The sequence below is a fragment of the Neoarius graeffei genome, chromosome 12 (genome assembly GCF_027579695.1).
Source record: "Neoarius graeffei isolate fNeoGra1 chromosome 12, fNeoGra1.pri, whole genome shotgun sequence".
Lineage (NCBI taxonomy): Eukaryota > Metazoa > Chordata > Actinopteri > Siluriformes > Ariidae > Neoarius > Neoarius graeffei.
The window spans coordinates 52,297,806-52,318,201 of record NC_083580.1 but is presented as its reverse complement, the minus strand read 5'-3'; the positions used below and the strand labels follow the sequence as shown (position 1 = coordinate 52,318,201).

Genomic DNA, 20,396 nt, shown 5'->3' with positions numbered 1-20,396 from the left:
ATTTTGAAGATTAAGGACATTTCAATAATGTACTGGCTGCATCCTTTACAAACTCACAATCCCTCTGTATCTATCTCTCAACCACTGTATTTCCTGTCACTAAATGGCTCCCATTCTGGCCTCCTTGCACTGGCTCCCAGTCTTTTTCAGAATACAATTTAAAGTCTTATTATTTGTTTTTAAAGCACTAAGTGGGCTGGCCCCAGCCTACATTAATGACCTTTTACAGCCCCACTCAGTCCAAAGGTCTCTAAGATCCTCTAACACAGGGCTTCTTCATGTACCTCGCTCGCGGCTGAAGCAGAGAGGTGACAGAGCTTTTTCTGTTGCTGCTCCACGCCTCTGGAATCAGCTCCCACCGGACATCAGATCTGCTCCCTCCATCTCTGCCTTTAAATCTAGGCTAAAAACCCATCTCTACTCCTTGGCCTTTCCCTAACCATCAGCTTATTGTTATTGTTGTTGTTATTATTATAGTTTTATTTTATTTATTTATTTTATTTTTGATCATTTGTCTTTTAATACTGACTCTGTACAGCACTTTGGTCAGTGTATGCTGTGTTTAAATGTGCTTTACAAATTAAACTTACTTACTTACTCTCTCTCCCTCCCTCCCTCACTCACTCACTCTCTCTCTCACACACACACAATCTCTCTCTCTCTCGTACATTTATCTTGGCATCAGTCTTATACCATTGAAATGTAGAGGTTTCGATAGAGTAATATCCATTTGTGTTGTAGTTCTGATAACAGTAAGATCATTTTGTATCTCTGGTAATGTGTATCTGGTAATATGTATCCATTTGTGTTCTACTTATGATAAGAATAAGATCATTTTATATCTGGTAATATGTATCTGTGGAGTAAAAATAATAATTGGATTTCAGATATCCTTGTTTTATTGAAATATGGAGATTGACTCTTAAAATTGGCTCTCTCTCTCTACTGTCTCTTCTTCTGTTGTTTGCCTTGTCGCTGTCTCTCTTTCTGGTTTGATCTGAGCAATAAACACTGTCAGAATTTTGGCAAATGCTGGAGTAATCTCAAACCTGTTTCACTGTGAAGCTTACTTGGGGCACATTGTTAGTGGCAGTTTGCTATCTTTTTTTCTGAATTTACAGCAAGGAGATATGGCATGTGCCAAGTAGGGATGACCATTATTCTGTATGTGTGTTTCAAGACTGACTTTTGAGGGCCCTATGTCTGTATTTCGCCTAGGGCCCCAAAATGGCTAGAACCGCCCCTGAGTGGGGGCCAAGTCTCACAGTCTGGGGCCGGTTAGTAAGAAAGTCCTTTAACCAGGCACATGTGAGAGGAGGGAGGCCGAGAGTGTCCAGTTTTCTAATAAGGATGTCCGGGATTATTGTATTAAAAGCTGAACTGTAATCCACAAAGAGTATGCGGACGTAGCTCTGCTGCTGCTCCAGGTGATTTAGCACAGAGTGGAGAGCTACAGCAATGGCGTCCTCTGTGGATCTGTTTGTGCGATATGCGAACTGGTAGGGGTCGAAGTCTGGGGGGAGGTGGTCCTTGATGTGCTGAAGAACTAGTCTCTCGAAGCACTTCATGATTACCGGGGTGAGGACCACAGGACGGTAATCATTCAGGCTGGTGATGGGAGACTTCTTCGGCACTGGGATTATTGTTGCAGATTTTAGGCAGGGCGGGATGACTGCCTGAGCCAGGGAGAGGTTATAAAGATCCTGGTGAAGGTAGGGGCGAGCTGGTGGGCGCACGCTCTGAGCACCTTACCAGGTACACCATCTGGGCCGGCAGCTTTCTTGGGGTTCACTGCCAGGAGCACCCGTCTGACATCGTGCTCCTGTACAGTGAAAGGAGTGGTGTAGGAACTGTGTGGTGGTGGGGGCAGGGCAGGAGCAGATGAGTGCTGCTGAGATGTTTCAAAGCGAGCAAAGAAGCGATTTAGCTCCTCTGCTAGCGGCGCACTCCAGTCTCCTGTTGGCACATCGCAGTCTCTGAAGTTTGTGATGTCCTGAATGCCCTGCCACACCTCCCGTGTGTTGTTGCTGGACAGGTGGGACTCTATGTGCAGCCTGTGGGCCGCCTTGGCTTTATTTATTCCTCTTTTCAGATCAGCTCGAGCAGCTCTGTACAGAGCTCTATCACCTGACCTGAAGGCAGCATCGCAAGCCCTGAGGAGTGAGCGGACCTGGCTGGTCATCCAGGGTTTCTGGTTTGGGAAAACCCGGATATTTTTATCCACCGTCACATTCCCGATGCAGAACTTGATATAGTCTAGCACCATTCCTGTGAATGTCTCCAGCTCCTGGTGTTCAAATAAGTCCCAATCTGTCTGTTTAAAGCAGTCCTGTAGTTTGGAGAGTGCATTGTCAGGCCAGGTTGTGATAGTCCTTGTGGTGGGCCTGGCTCTGCGTCTGAGGGGGGTGTAGGCTGGGGAGAGCAGGAGGGAAAGATGGTCTGACTGGCCGAGGTGGGGGAGGGGTATGGCTCTGTACGCATGCTTGATGTTGGAGTAAACATGATCCAGAGTGTTCTCCCCTCTAGTAGAACACTTAACATGTTGGTAAAACTTCGGCAGTACAGTCTTCAAGTTGGCCTTATTAAAGTCTCCTGCGATTATGTGAACACCGTCAGGGTGGACCCGCTGCTGTTTGTTTATGGTGTTCAGCAGGAGAGAGAGCGCTGTGTTTACACTGGCGTCAGGTGGAATATACACAGCTGTGACAATCACTACAGTTAGCTCTCTCGGTAGAAAAAAAGGCCGGCATCTTACAGACATGTACTCGAGGTCTGGGGAACAGTGTTTATCTATAATTGTTCCGTTGTTACACCAATTATCATGCACGTAAATACAGAGCCCTCCCCCTCTGCTCTTACCGGAGTTCTCATTCCTATCCCAGCGGAGCAGAGTGCGACCTGCTAGCTGCAAGCTAGCATCGGGTATTTCCGGATGAAGCCAGGTTTCTGTGATAATTAAAACACAGCAGTCCCGAACATAGCGATTTCCAGTGAGTTGTAATTCCAGATCATCCGTTTTATGCACCAGGGATCTGGCATTGGAAAGATACAGGCTCGGTAGAGGTGGCTTGTGTGGTTGTTTTCTTAGCCTTAACATAGCACCGGACCTGCAGCCCCGCTTCTGCTTCCTCTCCCTCCTCCGTCTGCGCCGCCTCCTAGACCCGACAACAATCCACGGAGAGCCCGGCGGTCTCGCTATGTCATCTGGGATGTTATGCGTGAAGAGAAAGTCGCTCGAAACAGATATCTGGTGTTGGTCACCGATGGCTAAAAGTGTCTGGCGGGTGTACTGGATGTTTGCAGAACCGATGTTGCACAAACAAGCAAGAAAGAAATACAAAAACAAACAAAAAGAGCACTGAAAAGGAGAGCCGTAAGCCACTGCAACCACACGCGCTGCCATCTTGGAAAACGTTACCGGAAACGTTTAGCTGCATTTATTGCTGCACAAGGGGGTCATACCAGATACTGAAAGCAAAGGTTCACATACTTTTGCCACTCACAGATCTGTAATATTGGATCATTTTCCTCAATAAATAAATAAATGATCAAGTATAATATTTTTGTCTCATTTGTTTAACTGGGTTCTCTTTATCTACTTTTAGGACTTGTGTGAAAATCTGATGATGTTTTAGGTCATATTTATGCAGAAATATAGAAAATTATAAAGGGTTCACAAACTTTCAAGCACCACTGTAGTAGTACCTTTCACAGTAGGGCATTGGGTAACATTGCCGCCTCACAGCTTCAGGGTTGCTAGTTCAATCCAGAGGCAACGTATGATTCTAAAGATTTGATTTGATGTGCAGCCTCTGATATTTTTCTATATTAATCTTCTGTCACCATTCAGGCTCAGAGTAGACTAGAGACTAATATCCAGGCGAACTTGCTGAAGGAGGAGCAGGAGCAGATTAACAAAGTCATACAGGAGGAGCAGGAGGAGATCAATAAACTCAAGCAGGAGGAGCAGGAGAAGTTTAACAAAGTCACGCAGGAGGAGCAGGAGAAGATTCATAAACCCAAGCAGGAGGAGCAGGAGAAGTTTAACAAAGTCATGCAGGAGGAGCAGGAGAAGATCAATAAACTCAAGCAGGAGGAGCAGGAGAAGTTTAACAAAGTCACGCAGGAGGAGCAGGAGAAGATTCATAAACCCAAGCAGGAGGAGCAGGAGAAGTTTAACAAAGTCATGCAGGAGGAGCAGGAGAAGATCAATAAACTCAAGCAGGAGGAGCAGGAGAAGTTTAACAAAGTCACGCAGGAGGAGCAGGAGAAGATTCATAAACCCAAGCAGGAGGAGCAGGAGAAGTTTAACAAAGTCATGCAGGAGGAGCAGGAGAAGATCAATAAACTTGAGCAGGAGAAGATTAACAAAGTCATGCGGGAGAACCAGGAGAAGATTCACAAAGTCAAGCAGGAGGAGCAGGAAAAGTTTAACAAAGTCAAGCAGGAGGAGCAGGAGAAGTTTCACAAAGTCATGCAGGAGGAGCAGGAGAAGTTTCACAAAGTCATGCAGGACGAGCAGGAGAAGATTCATAAACTGAAGCAGGAGAAGTTTAACAAAGTCATGCAGGAGGAGCAGGAGAAGATCAATAAACTCGAGCAGGCGAAGATTAACAAAGTCATGCGGGAGAACCAGGAGAAGATTCACAAAGTCAAGAAGGAGGAGCAGGAGAACATTAACAGATTCAAGCAGGAGAACCAGGAGAAGATTAACAAAGTCAGGCAGGAGGAGTGGGAGAAGTTAATCAAATGCAAGCAGGAGAAGATTCACAGTTTCAAGCAGGAAGAGCAGGAGAAGATTAACAAACTTAGGCAGAATTACATCCAGCAGATAGAAGATCTGAGTAACCAAATCCAGGTTGGAACTTGAGATTTCCATCTGGTAAGTTTTTTTTTTTAAACCAAAACTCTCTATTTATTCCTTTTTCAATTAACATTTGTACGAACAAGACAAACACCACATCCAAAAAGGAAAGAAAAAACAAAAACACATACACTTGACACTAGACACAACACACAATTGAAACAGGGGGGAGTACTCGCTTCACAGTCTGATTGATCTGATCTCATAACAGCTGAGAATTCGACCCATCCTTCATCTTGTACGCAATCCTTTTAGTCCAGAGTTTTGTATGGGACCCTGCTTTAGTCCTTAAATCAAATCAAATCAAGTTTATTTGTACAGCGCTTTTAACAATAAACATTGTCGCAAAGCAGCTTTACAGAATTTGAACGACTTAAAACATGAGCTAATTTTATCCCTAATCTATCCCCAATGAGCAAGCCTGTGGCGACGGTGGCAAGGAAAAACTCCCTCAGACGACATGAGGAAGAAACCTCGAGAGGAACCAGACTCAAAAGGGAACCCATCCTCATTTGGGCAACAACAGACAGCCTGACTATAATATTAACAGTTTTAACAGGTATAACCCTCAGCTGTCCTCATGGGGCCGTCCTTCACAGGAGTGGGGCGATAAAACTCCGACCAGACACAGGGCACCAGGATGGATCAAGCAGGTCCGAGGGGCAGAAGAGGCCAGCATCTCAATCCCAGGATCAACATGTAACTCAGAGGGACAGATGGGGGGGGGGGGGAGAAAGAAAACACGTTGTTAGGTATGCCCTAAAAATGACAAGTATTAAATCTGTGTGGTAGGCTCGCAGAGACGAGAGTCTTTACATCAGGCATAACACACAATGGCATGTTAATATGGTAAAAAATATATCATGACCTGCTCTGGCTGGATGCTTGATTGGGTGATGGGAGCACACTCCTCAGCAATGATGAGATGCAGATGGGACCCTTAGGCCTGGCCAAGACAATTCAGTTACATTTCACCGGGTCTGGGACATGCGACAGAATGTCTGACGGCCGATTCCCTGCAGGCTACGATAGCCAGTCGAGGTCCCCACCGTCTCCACCAAAAGATTTCCTGTTGACTCCATGTAACTCAGAGGGACAGATTTGGGGTGGGGGGGAGAGAAAGAAAACACAGGTGGTTAGGTATGCCCAATGTCACCTGAATAAGTAGGAACAGTATACATATTGCACCGAGTACAAGCAGGGACTCCGGCAACTAACTATGACAGCATAACTAAAAGGAGAGAGCCAGAAGGTAACACAGGCATGAGGGAGCCCCGGGACATAAAGCAGCCAGCCACTACACCGTCAACAAACTCGAGTGAGCAAGCGAGTGGGGAGTCCTTAGCGAATGAGTGAGTTTTTCTATGGAGTGTATTTCCTCTACGATGTCCCGCCACTGATCTGGACTTGGAGGATCACATTTCAACCAGTTCCTTGTAACTGCCTTTTTGCATGCAAGTATCAAAATTTTGAAGAGATAGATGTCCTTGATTTGAAACATGACACCAGGTATCAATCCCAGGAGTACAATCCTGGGGTCCTTGGGAATCTTGAAACCAAATATATCCTCAAGAATTTGAAGAACTCCGTCCCAGAATGGTTGCAATTTCGTACATGACCAAAACATACTGTATGTGAGTGATTGGCATTCATGTGCCCACATTGTCTGCAGCATTGCTGGTGCACTCCTAATTGTTTACTTTTAATGTGAGGTGTAATAAAAAAAAATGAATTAAGTTCTTCCATCTAAATTCCCTCCATCTTTTAAAGCTAGTGGAATATTATATCTGTGACGAATCTCAGTCATCCAGGTACATAGTAATCTGTGGTTGGTTGAAGAGAGCAACTGGACTTGCTTGAAGATTCTTGAAAACGTTTCGCCTCTCATCCTAAAGGCATCCTCAGTTCTGTCTGATTAAAGGGAGTATCCAGTATTTATCCTCTCATGGATCATCATAGAATCCGAATCAGAATGCTGATGGCTGCATTGTAGGTGGCTGACAAAAGATGTCATAGACACCCACCTCTGTTCAATGGTGGTCGTTCCAGGTTGACAAAAATGAACGATCCTCTCTGGCTAAGATGTCTGCCAGTTTTCCATCAGCATTCTGATTCGGATTCTATGATGATCCATGAGAGGATAAATACTGGATACTCCCTTTAGTCAGACAGAACTGAGGATGCCTTTAGGATGAGAGGCGAAATGTTTTCAAGAATCTTCAAGCAAGTCCAGTTGCTCTCTTCAACCAACCACAGATTACTATGTACCTGGATGACTGAGATTCGTCACAGATATGTTTCTACGCACTTTGGGATGAGATCCCTTCGAATGGTGCAGGAGTATGAGAGGACTTACAGAAAACTGGCAGACATCTTAGCCAGAGAGGATCGTTCATTTTTGTCAACCTGGAACGACCACCATTGAACAGAGGTGGGTGTCTATGACATCTTTTATCAGCCACCTACAATGCAGCCATCAGCATTCTGATTCGGATTCTATGATGATCCATGAGAGGATAAATACTGGATACTCCCTTTAGTCAGACAGAACTGAGGATGCCTTTAGGATGAGAGGCGAAACGTTTTCAAGAATCTTCAAGCAAGTCCAGTTGCTCTCTTCAACCAACCACAGACTAGTGGAATATTGTTGTGTTTTACACATGGAATACCAATCACTCTCTGACCACTGAATGTTCATTTCCTGTTGCCATTTCACTTTCACATACAGTGAATTTATACCAGTTTCGCTTTTGTAAACTCCTACACAGTTTAGAGACAATTTTTTCAGTGGTATGTTTGTATGCAGCTGTCAACACATCAATCAACTCATTACCTCCTGCTGAAATTCATTTTTTAATTTCTGTATCATAGAAATGTCTCAGCTGTAGCTATCTGAACAGGTCCCCATTCTCTAAACCAAATTTTCTTTTGAGTTTTTCAAAAGTTTTGAAGGTTTTTCCCCTCTATAAGTGTAAATACAACTGTTATTCCTTTATCTCTCCATCTTGCAAATGAAATATCTATCTCTTCAGGTCTAAACCTGGGGGTCTGAGAGGGCCACATCAGAAGTTTGCTGTCTCCTTCTAATTTATAGTTTTTAACAATCTCATTCCATATTTTCAGGGTTTCCTTGACAATGCAATTTTTCCCCTTTTGAGCTGTATGATCTTTCCCACTTAACTTAGTCTGGAGTTGAGCTTGGCCCATGTTTAATTCAATGTGTTTCCATCTAGCCTGATACTCTGGAGAGCACCAATAAACAATGTATCTTATTTGGGCGGCATAATAATATTCTCTAAGATTAAGCAGTGCTAGTCCACCATGTTCTTTGTCAATTTGGAGTGTCTTAAATTTTACCCTTGGCTGAGCTCCTGCCCAGATAAATTGGGATATTAGCTTTTCCCATACTGTGAACTGAGAATCTGGGATCCTGACTGGTAGCGATTAAAAAAAGATACAACAACCTTGGCAGCAGATTCATCTCCACTACCTCAATTCTAGAATTAAAATCCAATATTAATGTTGACTATTTTGTTATATCTTTCTGGAACTAGTCCCGGGTATGACTTTAAACTACAACTGGTGGTGAGTCTCAGGTCCAGGAGGACTTAAGTATTGGGGAAAGTAGAGTTGCCTCTATCACCATTGCTCCCAGGTCCACTCTGACCCAGAATGGTAGCACCTGCCTGGGTTCCAGGTATGGGTTAAATAGTACATCACCATTAAGGCGCTGGCAGCAGGGTGTTTTTCAGTGCAATGTGGCAGATGAACCCAACAGGACTACCAGATGGCATGTGGAAGAACCACTCAAATGGCCAACAGATGACATCACTCGACAAGTCAGTTGTCACTGCGGGGGAACTTCCATACCCGTCAGGTCTGTGGCACTTTTGTGCACCACTTGGCATCAGGTCTGGCGGTCCAGAGAGACAACATGATGGGGGCATGACATCTTTTGTCTTACCTTACTGTACAAGGCGCTTTGTTAGGAGAGGAGAATAGTATGCGAGAGCTCACGAGGCCAGACATTCTGTGGCGGCTCGGCCAGACTGTGTGTGCCACTGATGCGGACAACTCTGTCGCTCTGGTGCGAGCCTCGTGGCCCATCTGCGTTTCTGTCAGGCCTGGAATTTCGTCATTTTAGGGGCAAGGCCACTTGGCCTTTTGTGCTGTCAATTTTTTGAGGGCATGAAGGTCAAAAGCCAGGGCACCAAGGCCATAAAATAAAACAATGATTTTAAGTTTACGTCTATAATGAATTTAATTTAAGGACTAATGACTCTTCTGAGGAAGATTGGAGTCTCAGTCGAAACTATCAAGCAGGTAAAGAAACAGATAAGAAAATATTGAACACATCTAAACTTATCAATCCATCACTCACTTCAAAAATTGTAAAACTTATTAAACCTATATCCTCCCATAATTTTTGTTCAATTGACACCAAATGTGCAAGAGCATCTTCAGACTGTACTACTACACAGATTTTTGATTAATCAAAATTGAGCCTGAAGTACATCAAAATGTTTGACTGTAAATGGAACATATACTAGCATGCAGGCTACTGATTAACCCATAAGAGCCCAGACCGATTTCTCAATCAAGGAAAATTATTGAGGAAATAAAATGAACTAAATAGACGACAAAGAAAACATTTCTGATCTTTTATTTTTTAAAATAGCACTTTCATGTCTCAAGATCTGAAATATTAAATTGCAAATTTGCAGAAAACTTGACAGCAAGCTAATTAGCATTTGTTACCGGCTACAGTCGGTACTCGGCACGTTAAAAGTGGGTCAACGTTGTAACGACATAACGTTACTGTACAAGCAATGCTTATTTAACGGTAACAAACTTAAGCCCTATATGTTGAAATTCCTATCTTATTCGTTCATTAATTTATCACACAGTCTTACCTCAGTCAACTTCTTCCCTCCTTCTGTGAAAATTCAACGTCTCAGACGCGGACACAAGTGGGCGGGGGATGCGTTCGATTAAGTCTCCTGGTTGGCTGGTGATAGATTGGTGTCATTATAGCACGTCGGAGCGGTTCATGCCAGGCTCGAGTCCGATCCACCACTGATGAGTTGCCCAATAAGAATCCAGAATGTCATCAAAAGACGTATTTTTTTCTCAATAGATGCAGGTGATCTTAAAGCCTGTTGGCAGTCACAAGCAGACTACAAAACCGCAGGGCATCAAGGCCACTGTGGCCTTACGGCAGATATTTTTTTCCAAGGGCACAAGGCTAAATTGAGAGGGCACGAGGGAGGGCCATGGCCCTCGTGAAATCCCTGCCCTGGTTTCTGTGCATCCTAATGAAGCAGTCATCATCGCTAGCGAAGGACAGCCGACGACAATGTTCTTTCTGGATCGTATTATTTATCCATCCATCCATCCATCCATTACCTGTAGCCGCTTATCCTGTTCTACAGGGTCGCAGGCAAGCTGGAGCCTATCCCAGCTGACTATGAGTGAGAAGCGGGGTACACCCTGGACAAGTTGCCAGGTCATCGCAGCGTATTATTTATTTTGTCATAATTTATTTCATATAGTTTGTTCATATCTTGGGTGATAAAGATTCCCATATATTTTATTGATTTAGCTTCTCACTTCAGTTTAAATTTCTGCCTAATTATCTTGCCCGGTATGTAATTAATAGGGAGAATTTGTGTTTTTGTGATATTTAGTTGGTAACCTGACATCAGACCATAGTCATCCAAAATTTTCCTGTTTAGGAAGAGTTGAATCTGGATTCTAGAGATAGGCTATAATATCATCTGTAAAAAGTCCAATTATGTGATTTTCTTTCGCTATATTAATTCCTTCCAGCTCTTTATTTTGTCTAATAGCTTAAGCCAAGTGCTCTATGAATATGGCAAAAAGTGAGGGGCTAAGGCCAAGTTTACATTAGACCGTATCTGTCTCGTTTTCTTCGCAGATGCACTGTCCGTTTACATTAAAACGCCTGGAAACGCCGGGAAACGGGAATCTGCCAGGGTCCACGTATTCAATCCAAATCGTGTCTGGTCCGGTGCTGTGTAAACATTGAGAATACGCAGATACGCTGTGCTGAGCTCTAGCTGGCGTCGTCATTGGACAACGTCACTGTGACATCCACCTTCCTGATTCGCTGGCGTTGGTCATGTGACGCGACTGCTGAAAAACGGCGCGGACTTCCGCCTTGTATCACCTTTCATTAAAGAGTATAAAAGTATGAAAATACTGCAAATACTGATGCAAATATTGCCCATTGTGTAGTTATGATTGTCTTTAGGCTTGCCATCCTTCCACTTGCAAGTGGTAAGTGACGCGCATGCCCGATATGCACTAGGATCACACACACAGCGGCTCAGTCCCGAATCACTGCTCGTGCGCTTCACTCGCGCGCTCTGTGAGCTGCGCAGGGCCGGAGTGCGCACCCTCCAGAGGGCACTCGCTGTTCAGGGCGGAGTGATTTGGAGCGCAGGATGCCTGCGGAGCCGAGCGTATCCGTGTATTGGCGTTGCTATGTGCACGCGAATCGTGTATTGGCGTTGCTGTGTGCACGCTAATCGTTTTAAAAACGTTAATCTGATGATCCGCTGATACGGTCTAATGTAAACCCCACCTAAGGCAGCAGCCCTGGTGAGTGCCTCTACCCAGCTTAAAACTACCTGTCAGATGTCCATTGATCTTAATTCTAGCACTTGGGTCACTATATAAAGATTGTATGCAATTAACAAATTGGTCATTAAAGCCCAGCCGCTCTAGTACTCTATATATAAAAGGCCAACTAACTCTGTCAAATTCCTTTTCCGCATCGAGACTGACCAGAGCTGGACTTAGATGTTGTTTATTAGCCTGTTCTGATGTGTAGGTTTTCCCTGTTGTTATCTCATGTTTGCCTTCCCTTTATAAACCCAGTCTGAGCTTCATTTATTAACTCAGGGAGAAAGTGTTCAATTCTTTTTTAAATTATGGATGTAAACAATTCGTAATCTACGTTCAATATAGAAATTGGGCGATAGGATTCGCAATGTTCTTTATTTTTACCTTCTTTAGGGAGGATTGATATCACAGCTTTGCTGAGTGTCCAATGTAAGGACTCAAGTAATACAGGGGCAAGATCATCTTTAAAGATTTTGTCTTACTCATTCGGAAAGCCATCACTCCCTGAGCATTTATTAGACTTCAGTTTACTAACTGCTATGTCTAATTTTTTCCTTGTGATGGGAATGGTTAATTCATCGTTTTGTATTATTTCCACGGAGGGAAGATCTAGTGTTAACAAGTATTGTTTAATGTTGTCTTCATCTACAGCCATCGGCTGTGAGTATACGGTTTTATAATAATCTTTGAAGATGTTAATTTCCTCTGTATCATAGGCCAATTTATTGGTTAAAGGATCTCTAATTTTGTTTATTGAATTTATTTGTTGTGTCCTAAGGCATCTTGCTAAAATTTTTGTTGCTTTTGGGCCTGATTCATAAAAGGTTTGTTTTGTGAGTCTCAATTTATTTTCTAATTCTTCATTTTAAATGTTCTCTATTTGTCTTTTGATTTATTTGATCTGCTTTGTCAAGTCTATGTCTTTTTGTTGTTGTTTCTCTAAATTTCTCAGTGTTTTCTCTAATTCATCAAATTTTGCCCTCCTTGTCTTCTTTAAGTAAGCCGTTCCTGAGATTAGCCTCCCTCTCATTATTGCTTTAACTGTGTCCCACACAATAGTTGGATCTACTTGACCATCTTTATTATCTCTAACCCAGTCACTAATTTCTTTCTTAATCTCCTTTACCACCGTTTCATTATTTAAAGGGATCCTCCAGCGGATTTATTCTCAAACTTATTTTAAGTAAAAGTAGTCGCAGATTTCAAAAAATCAAACTTTCATATTCGGAGACCAAATAGTGTTCGAGAAAAAATAATTTTCTTTAAAATTCCAGATGGACTTGACGTATGCGATGATGTCACGTAATAGTCGCTTGGAACAACTGATCTGTTTATATTCTCTGTTTACATCGTAGTTTTACAAGTATTTTACCGAATTTATCAGTTTTTAAATAAGTATGCCTCATTGTGTAGCATATAAATGCCACAATGATGCTAAAAAGAAAGCACAAGCTGGAACTCGACTGCATTTACAGAGAGAAAATGCAGAGTGTGCTTCCTCAGCTGTGGCAAAGTGTCACCGACACAAACTGGATCAGACAAGAGACCTTTTTAGCATTGTAAATAGCTTTGGGGGAAACGCCTGTAGCCATTCATCATGTTAACTTGTATGAAAAAATATCTTAAAATATACAGAGAGTTAAAACACCTCAGCCTGCTCAGTATCTTAAACCTAATTAAAATGATGAAGTAAAAAGGACAGTATTCATTTCAGTGTTATTGTTTTAATTTTATTGCAATGTCATGCACAATGCTTTAATTTTTGGACCGTTTACAGTGAGACACAGCATTCTGAACACCTGGTGTAAAAGCATACAGTATGTACTTTCTTTTTATTTCCGCAGAAGTATCCTCAAGGGATTCACGGCTGAAATCTGAAAATTGCCTGCAACCCTGCCCCTGCTGCAGTCCACAAGAATCCAGATGCCAAATATGGATAGCTGGGATATGAGACGAGGCCAAGCTGCACATCAGAGTTCATTAGGAAGCGTGAAACTTTCATACATTGACCACACTAGAAAGACCAGACAGCTGCCATGAAGGTGTTGAAGACTCGGATATACATTTGCAGTCAATAGTTAACATACAGTCATCCTGCGCGTGAATGTCAATGCAATACAGTATTACATTTTCAGTGATTTCACGGTGGCATCTCTGTGCCATCTCTGTTGCACAAATTTCACAAATAAACAAATACTAAAAAAAAAAAAAACACGTGTATGGTGTTTTTTTTTTAAATTAGATAACTAAATGCTGTAGTCTTGTATTACAGAAAAAGAAAAATAAATAATTGAAAGGCCATTATTGCCATGGTATTCAAGTCTACAATGATTGGATGTAGACTCCTTGGTCAAGCACAAGGGAAGTGAGGGGGGGGGTTGGGGTTTTTGCGGGTAGGGATGTGGTTGGAGGGTTTGGACCCTGAGCTATCAGGAGGGCTCTAGAGTGAATGGAAGGGGTCACACCATGCAGCTCTGTGAATACAGACTGAACCTGTGTCAGCAGGTGGGGAATGTAATTGGTGGGATTAGACCATTTATATTATCCATAATTGCTTATCCTGTGCAGGGCTGCAGGCAAGCTGCAGCCTATCCCAGGTGACTATGGGCGAGAGGCAGGGTATGCTCACATTCACACCCACAGTCAATTTAGAGCCACCAATTAGTCTAACCTGCATGTCTTTGGACTATGGGGGAAACCGGAGCACCTGGAGGAAACTCACGCAGACCATGCAAACCACACAAAAAGGTCCTCGCCGGCCGCTGGGCTCGAACCCAGGACCTTCTTGCTATGAGGTGACAGTGCTAACCACTACACCACCGTGTCTACACACACATAGATACATACATACACATATATCCTAACTCTTTGGTTTTGTAACCTTTTCCAGCCTGATGAGCATCAACAACGCTTTTTCTGAGGTCCTCAGAAATCTTTGTTTATGCCATGATACACTTCCACAAACATGTGTTGTGAAGATCAGACTTTGATAGATCCCTGTTCTTTAAATAAAACAGGGTGCCCACTCACACCTGACTGTCATCCCATTGATTGAAAACAACTGACTCTAATTTCACCTTCAAATGAACTGCTAATCCTAGAGGTTCACATACTTTTGCCACTCACAGATATGTACTGTAATATTGGATCATTTTCCTCAATAAATAAATGACCAAGTATAATATTTTTGTCTCATTTGTTTAACTGGGTTCTCTTTATCTACTTTTAGGACTTGTGTGAAAATCTGATGTAACCAAAGCTTAAAAGCATTTATAGTGGAGCTCCATATTGAAGATAATATGGTACTGCATCGACCTTATTTTTGAAGGCTGTCATGACCGTACGATGTACTGTATGTACATGCGAATGTACGACTGACCTACGTGTATCACCACAGGGAACCCAATAGTATGTGCAAGGCAACATATCTCATAAACACTTGATCACAGGCAAAGGTCTCAAGTTTCCAACTTCCAAATGCTGGTCCACTAATGAAGTGATCCCGGAGGCTGAGGCAGTGCAATGACCAATCGACAGCGGCGGACCCGCCTAGAAGGGAGGGTGCAGGAGGGCCTGTGCCCCTCCCACTCGGGGATCTGGGGGTGTCTCCCAGAAAAATATATTTAAAATGGCATTGAAATATGCAATTTCCAAACATTTCAGCTTTTATGACATTTATATTGGTATCAAAACTTGCAAGTGGATCGTGTATCTGCTGACAATTTATAACAGCACATGTTTTGCATCTGACAGCACCAAGCTGTGTTTATTTTGATGGGGCAATGACCTCGAAATTTGATAAATCACAACTTAGTCTTAGATCATTCCAGACATGAGGCTATTATAGGCCTACAATAAAGTCTGTCAGATGTAGATCTTGATTTTAGATACATTAAAACACTGGGATATTTCCGACATATGGATCTCTTTACAAACCAGTAATATAAAGGGAAATTTAAGCATTAGGCCTAGATTTTGTAAATAAGTTACAGTGGTGCTTGAAAGTTTGTGAACCCTTTAGAATTTTCTATATTTCTGCATCAATATAACCTAACCCTTACAGAAAAAACACATGAATTTCCCATGTATTTCACATGTGATCACGTTACCACATGTGTGGTAACGTGGAATACATGGTATCAGATTTTGTAACATGTGTTACCATGTAGAGCACATGTGGAAAACATGTTACCACATGTGTAAAACATTCCCACATGTGATTCACATAAATTTGGGCCAAAACCACATTTCCCATGTGCCAAAACACATTTTCCACATATTTCACATGTGAGAAATCACGTGAAGTTCATGTGGTTTTTCTGTAAGGGAAAATATCAGATTTTCACACAAGTCCTAAAAGTAGATAAAGAGAACCCAGTTAAACAAATGAGACAAAAATATTATACTTGGTCACAGTGGCGTGCACAGACATTTTGGGGGGCAAGTGCTCTGGGGGGAAAAAAGGGCACTTTTTTGCGCATGTGGAACACCTTATTATGAAAGTCTGATATTTAACCCTCCTCTTGTGTTCGGGTCGCCACTGACCCGTTTTAGTTTTTAAAGGTGTAAAACAACCACTTAATGTTAATTTATTACATCAAGGCTTTTTGACTTTGCCAGGAATCTCTAGTTGAACAAAATAGAAAAATAAATTTTTTGTTTTCCTAAATCTGAAAATGGTCTAGCAAAAAATATAATACTTATGTGCAGTTGTTTCTGTATGCGACGGGCTACTTCACGAGAAAATAATTACAGCTTGGGCTTAGAGGGCAAACAATACATTTTCACTCGATTCATGTGTTACCTGGCTGGTGGGGCAGGGGAAGAGCTGACTGACTGCCCGATGTGTTGTCTGCGCTACGACAAGGCCGTGGCTTCCAGGACGCTATGCTGCTGCAACCTCACATTAAATGCACTGCACGCTTGTTCACGTGACAGAGCAAGAGAGACAGAGGTCCAGTGTGTGTGCGGAGGGGGCACACATCGGGACATTATTTTCACACACGCTTTTAATGCCACAGCTTTTCTAAAAGATCATGTCAACATTGGGCTCAGTAAACTGTAAAAAAAAAATTCAAAAGGGCACTTTTTTGGACAGAGGGCAGAGGGGCAGGTGCTTGAGCACCACCTCGTGTCTATCTGTGCACGCCACTGCTTGGTCATTTATTTATTGAGGAAAATGATCCAATATTACATATCTGTGAGTGGCAAAAGTATGTGAACCGCTAGGATTAGCAGTTAATTTGAAGGTGAAATTAGAGTCAGGTGTTTTCAATCAATGGTATGACAATCAGGTGTGAGTGGGCACCCTGTTTTATTTAAAGAACAGGGATCTATCAAAGTCTGATCTTCACAACACATGTTTGTGGAAGTGTATCATGGCACAAACAGAGGAGATTTCTGAGGACCTCAGAAAAAGTGTTGTTGATGCTCATCAGGCTGGAAAAGGTTACAAAACCATCTCTAAAGAGTTTGGGCTCCACCAATCCACAGTCAGACAGATTGTGTACAAATGGAGGAAATTCAAGACCTGAGGGGTGGTCAACCAACAAAGATCACTCTAAGAGCAAGGCGTGTAATAGTTGGCGAGGTCACAAAGGACCCCAGGGTAACTTCTAAGCAACTGAAGGCCCCTCTCACATTGGCTAATGTTAATGTTCATGAGTCCACCATCAGGAGAACTCTGAACAACAATGGTGTGCATGGCAGGGTTGCAAGGAGAAAGCCACTGCTCTCTAAAAAGAACATTGCTGCTTGTGTGCAGTTTGATAAAGATCACATGGACAAGCCAGAAGGCTACTGGAAAAATGTTTTGTGGATGGATGAGACCAAAATAGAACTTTTTGGTTTAAATGAGAAGCATTATGTTTGGAGAAAGGAAAACACTGCATTCCAGCATAAGAACCTTATCCCATCTGTGAAACATGGTGGTGGTAGCATCGTGGTTTGGGCCTGTTTTGCTGCATCTGGGCCAGGACGGCTTGCCATCATTGATGGAACAATGAATTCTGAATTATACCAGCGAATTCTAAAGGAAAATTTCAGGACATCTGTCCATGAATTGAATCTCAAGATTAGGTGGGTCATGCAGCAAGACAACGATCCTAAGCACACAAGTCCTACAAAAGAATGGTTAAAGAAGAATATAGTTAATGTCTGACAAGGGGGTCATACCAGATAGTGAAAGCAAAGGTTCACATACTTTTGCTACTCACAGATCTGTAATATTGGATCATTGTCCTCAATAAATAAATGACCAAGTCTAATATTTTTGTCTCATTTGTTTAACTGGGTTCTCTTTATCTACTTTTAGGACTTGTGTGAAAATCTGATGATGTTTTAGGTCATATTTATGCAGAAATATGGAAAATTATAAAGGATTCACAAACTTTGAAACACCACTGTATGAAAAACAACTTTGCAGAAAGCTTTGCCTGGCTTATCTTTCACAGGCTGTACACACAGAAATGCAAAAAGACCACTCTTTATTGCACTTCATTTTAGAATGCACACACTTTCTTTCCTTTGGTGTACTTGTACTTGATCCATCATAATTTGACATGATCATGACCAATCGTGTGCACAAGATAGAAATTATGTACTGTAGAGATCAGTAATTGTAAAGATTAACTTACGTATGTACTGTACATGCATGCAATGACAGCGGCTGTCAGACATCTGTAGGCTTGTAAACTCACAGACTCTGTCAAAGCAATCAAAAAATCTCAGTATGAGAAATGTCAAAAAGCAGTTTCAGAAGTGGTTGAGTAGTCAGAATCTCATCTCATCTCATTATCTCTAGCCTCTTTATCCTTCTACAGGGTCGCAGGCAAGCTGGAGCCTATCCCAGCTGACTACGGGCAAAAGGCGGGGTACACCCTGGACAAGTTGCCAGGTCATCACAGGGCTGACACATAGACAACCATTCACGGTCAATTTACAGTCACCAGTTAACCTAACCTGCATGTCTTTGGACTGTGGGGGAAACCAGAGCACCCAGAGGAAACCCACGCGGACAACATGCAAACTCCACATAGAAAGGCCCTCGCCGGCCATGGGGCTCGAACCCGGACCTTCTTGCTGTGAGGCGACAGCGCTAACCACTACACCACCGTGCCGCCTGTAGTCAGAATGTTGAGAATGAAAAGACCAGATTTCAATTGTCACGTGTCAGCATGACCAGCAGAGGTGCCCAATCAACTAACCCCAGACATACCAGAAGACCTACAGCCCCTGTACATGTGTTATCTCATCTCATTATCTCTAGCCGCTTTATCCTGTTCTACAGGGTCGCAGGCAAGCTGGAGCCTATCCCAGCTGACTACGGGCAAAAGGCAGGGTACATCCTGGACAAGTCACCAGGTCATCACAGGGCTGACACATAGACACAGACAACCATTCACACTCACATCTACGGTCAATTTAGAGTCACCAGTTAACCTAATCTGCATGTCTTTGGACTATAGGGGAAACCGTAGCACCTGAAAGAAACCCACACGGACACAGGGAGAACATGCAAACTCCGCACAGAAAGGCCTTCGCCGGCCACGGGGCTCAAACCCGGACCTTCTTGCTGTGAGGCGACAGCGCTAACCACTACACCACCGTGCCGCCCGTGCATTTTTTTCTAAATAAGCTGTTAATCTGTCCAAAGACACTTATGTATTTAGGTACTGCCTCAAAGCGGAGCTCCCAATGAGTGTAAAATGTGTTCATAAATAATCCCACGTTATGTTTTAAAAAAGCAAATGAAAAATAAGCGCTGGATAAAAATCCATCTCTCTGATATAAATAAAGATACAAATTTCAGTGTCAGGTGGTTGAGTGTTTGAGATATGTTGCCTTGCACTTACAATTGGGTTCTCTGTCGTGGTACACCTATGTTGTTCATATGGTTGCAAAAGTCATCAAAAATCAGGTCGATGCATTACCATATTCTCTTATGTGAGGAGCTTCGCTCTGCTATGTATCCTGACAGATCATTGATATTACTCTTTTGGTGTTTCTGATGCGGGTTTTTTAATGTCTTGCCAGGTCATCCGGATTGGATATCATTTTGTGAGTCTGACCTGCCAGATGCAGGTTACTTGGGAGGTCTGCACCAGACAACTAAATTTGTATCTTTATTTACATAAGATAGATGGGTTTTTATCCAGCTCTTATTTTTAAATTTGCTTTTTTAAAAATAACATGGGATTATTTACTGACACATTTTATGGAAAATATTCATGACAATTTCATATAAAACTAGTTAAAACAGTTCTATTGGTCCACTAGCTTGTTGGACAATTGACAGTTTCTGGGATGTACAGTGTCTTGCAAAAGTATTCATCCCCCTTTGTATTTGTCCTGTTTTGTCGCATTACAAGCTGGAATTAAAATGGATTTTTGGGAGGTTCGCACTATTTGAGTTACACAGTATGCCTACCACTTTAAAGGTGCAAATTTTTTTTATTGTGACGCAAATAATAATTAAGATACATTAATTAATTTGAGTAATACAATACTCAAAGTCCAAAACCATAACCAGGGTGAAAACCAGAAAAGCGACAAAATACAAGGCTTGATAACATCAGACGAAGGACACAGAGCGTATACTTTGCAAAGTCGGTGTTTTACTGAGAGTCCTTATATATATGCACTGTGATTGAGCTGCAGTCAGGGACAGGTGCATGGTAGTTAGTCCGAATGTCACTGAGAGCTCCAAGCTCCAAAGTATGTGGATGTGAGAGATGTAACCAGAAAACAGTTTGGCATATCAAGTTTGATATTTGATCGTAACTGTATTGTAATGATGGGGTGGCATGGTGGTGTAGTGGTTAGCATCCATCCATCCATCCATCCATCCATCCATTATCTGTAGCCGCTTATCCTGTTCTACAGA

General features: G+C 42.5%; 1 protein-coding gene across 1 annotated transcript in view; it reads left to right on the top strand.

The window, feature by feature from the left end:
• LOC132894759 (cilia- and flagella-associated protein 57-like) overlaps positions 1 to 4,870 on the top strand; it is a 38,356-nt gene extending 33,486 nt beyond the window's left edge. The window contains exon 13 of the mRNA XM_060934876.1: positions 3,921 to 4,870. Within this exon, the coding sequence (XP_060790859.1) occupies positions 3,921 to 4,870 (950 nt within the window). The remainder of the gene's footprint in view (positions 1 to 3,920) is intronic.
• Positions 4,871 to 20,396: the final 15,526 nt, after the last annotated feature.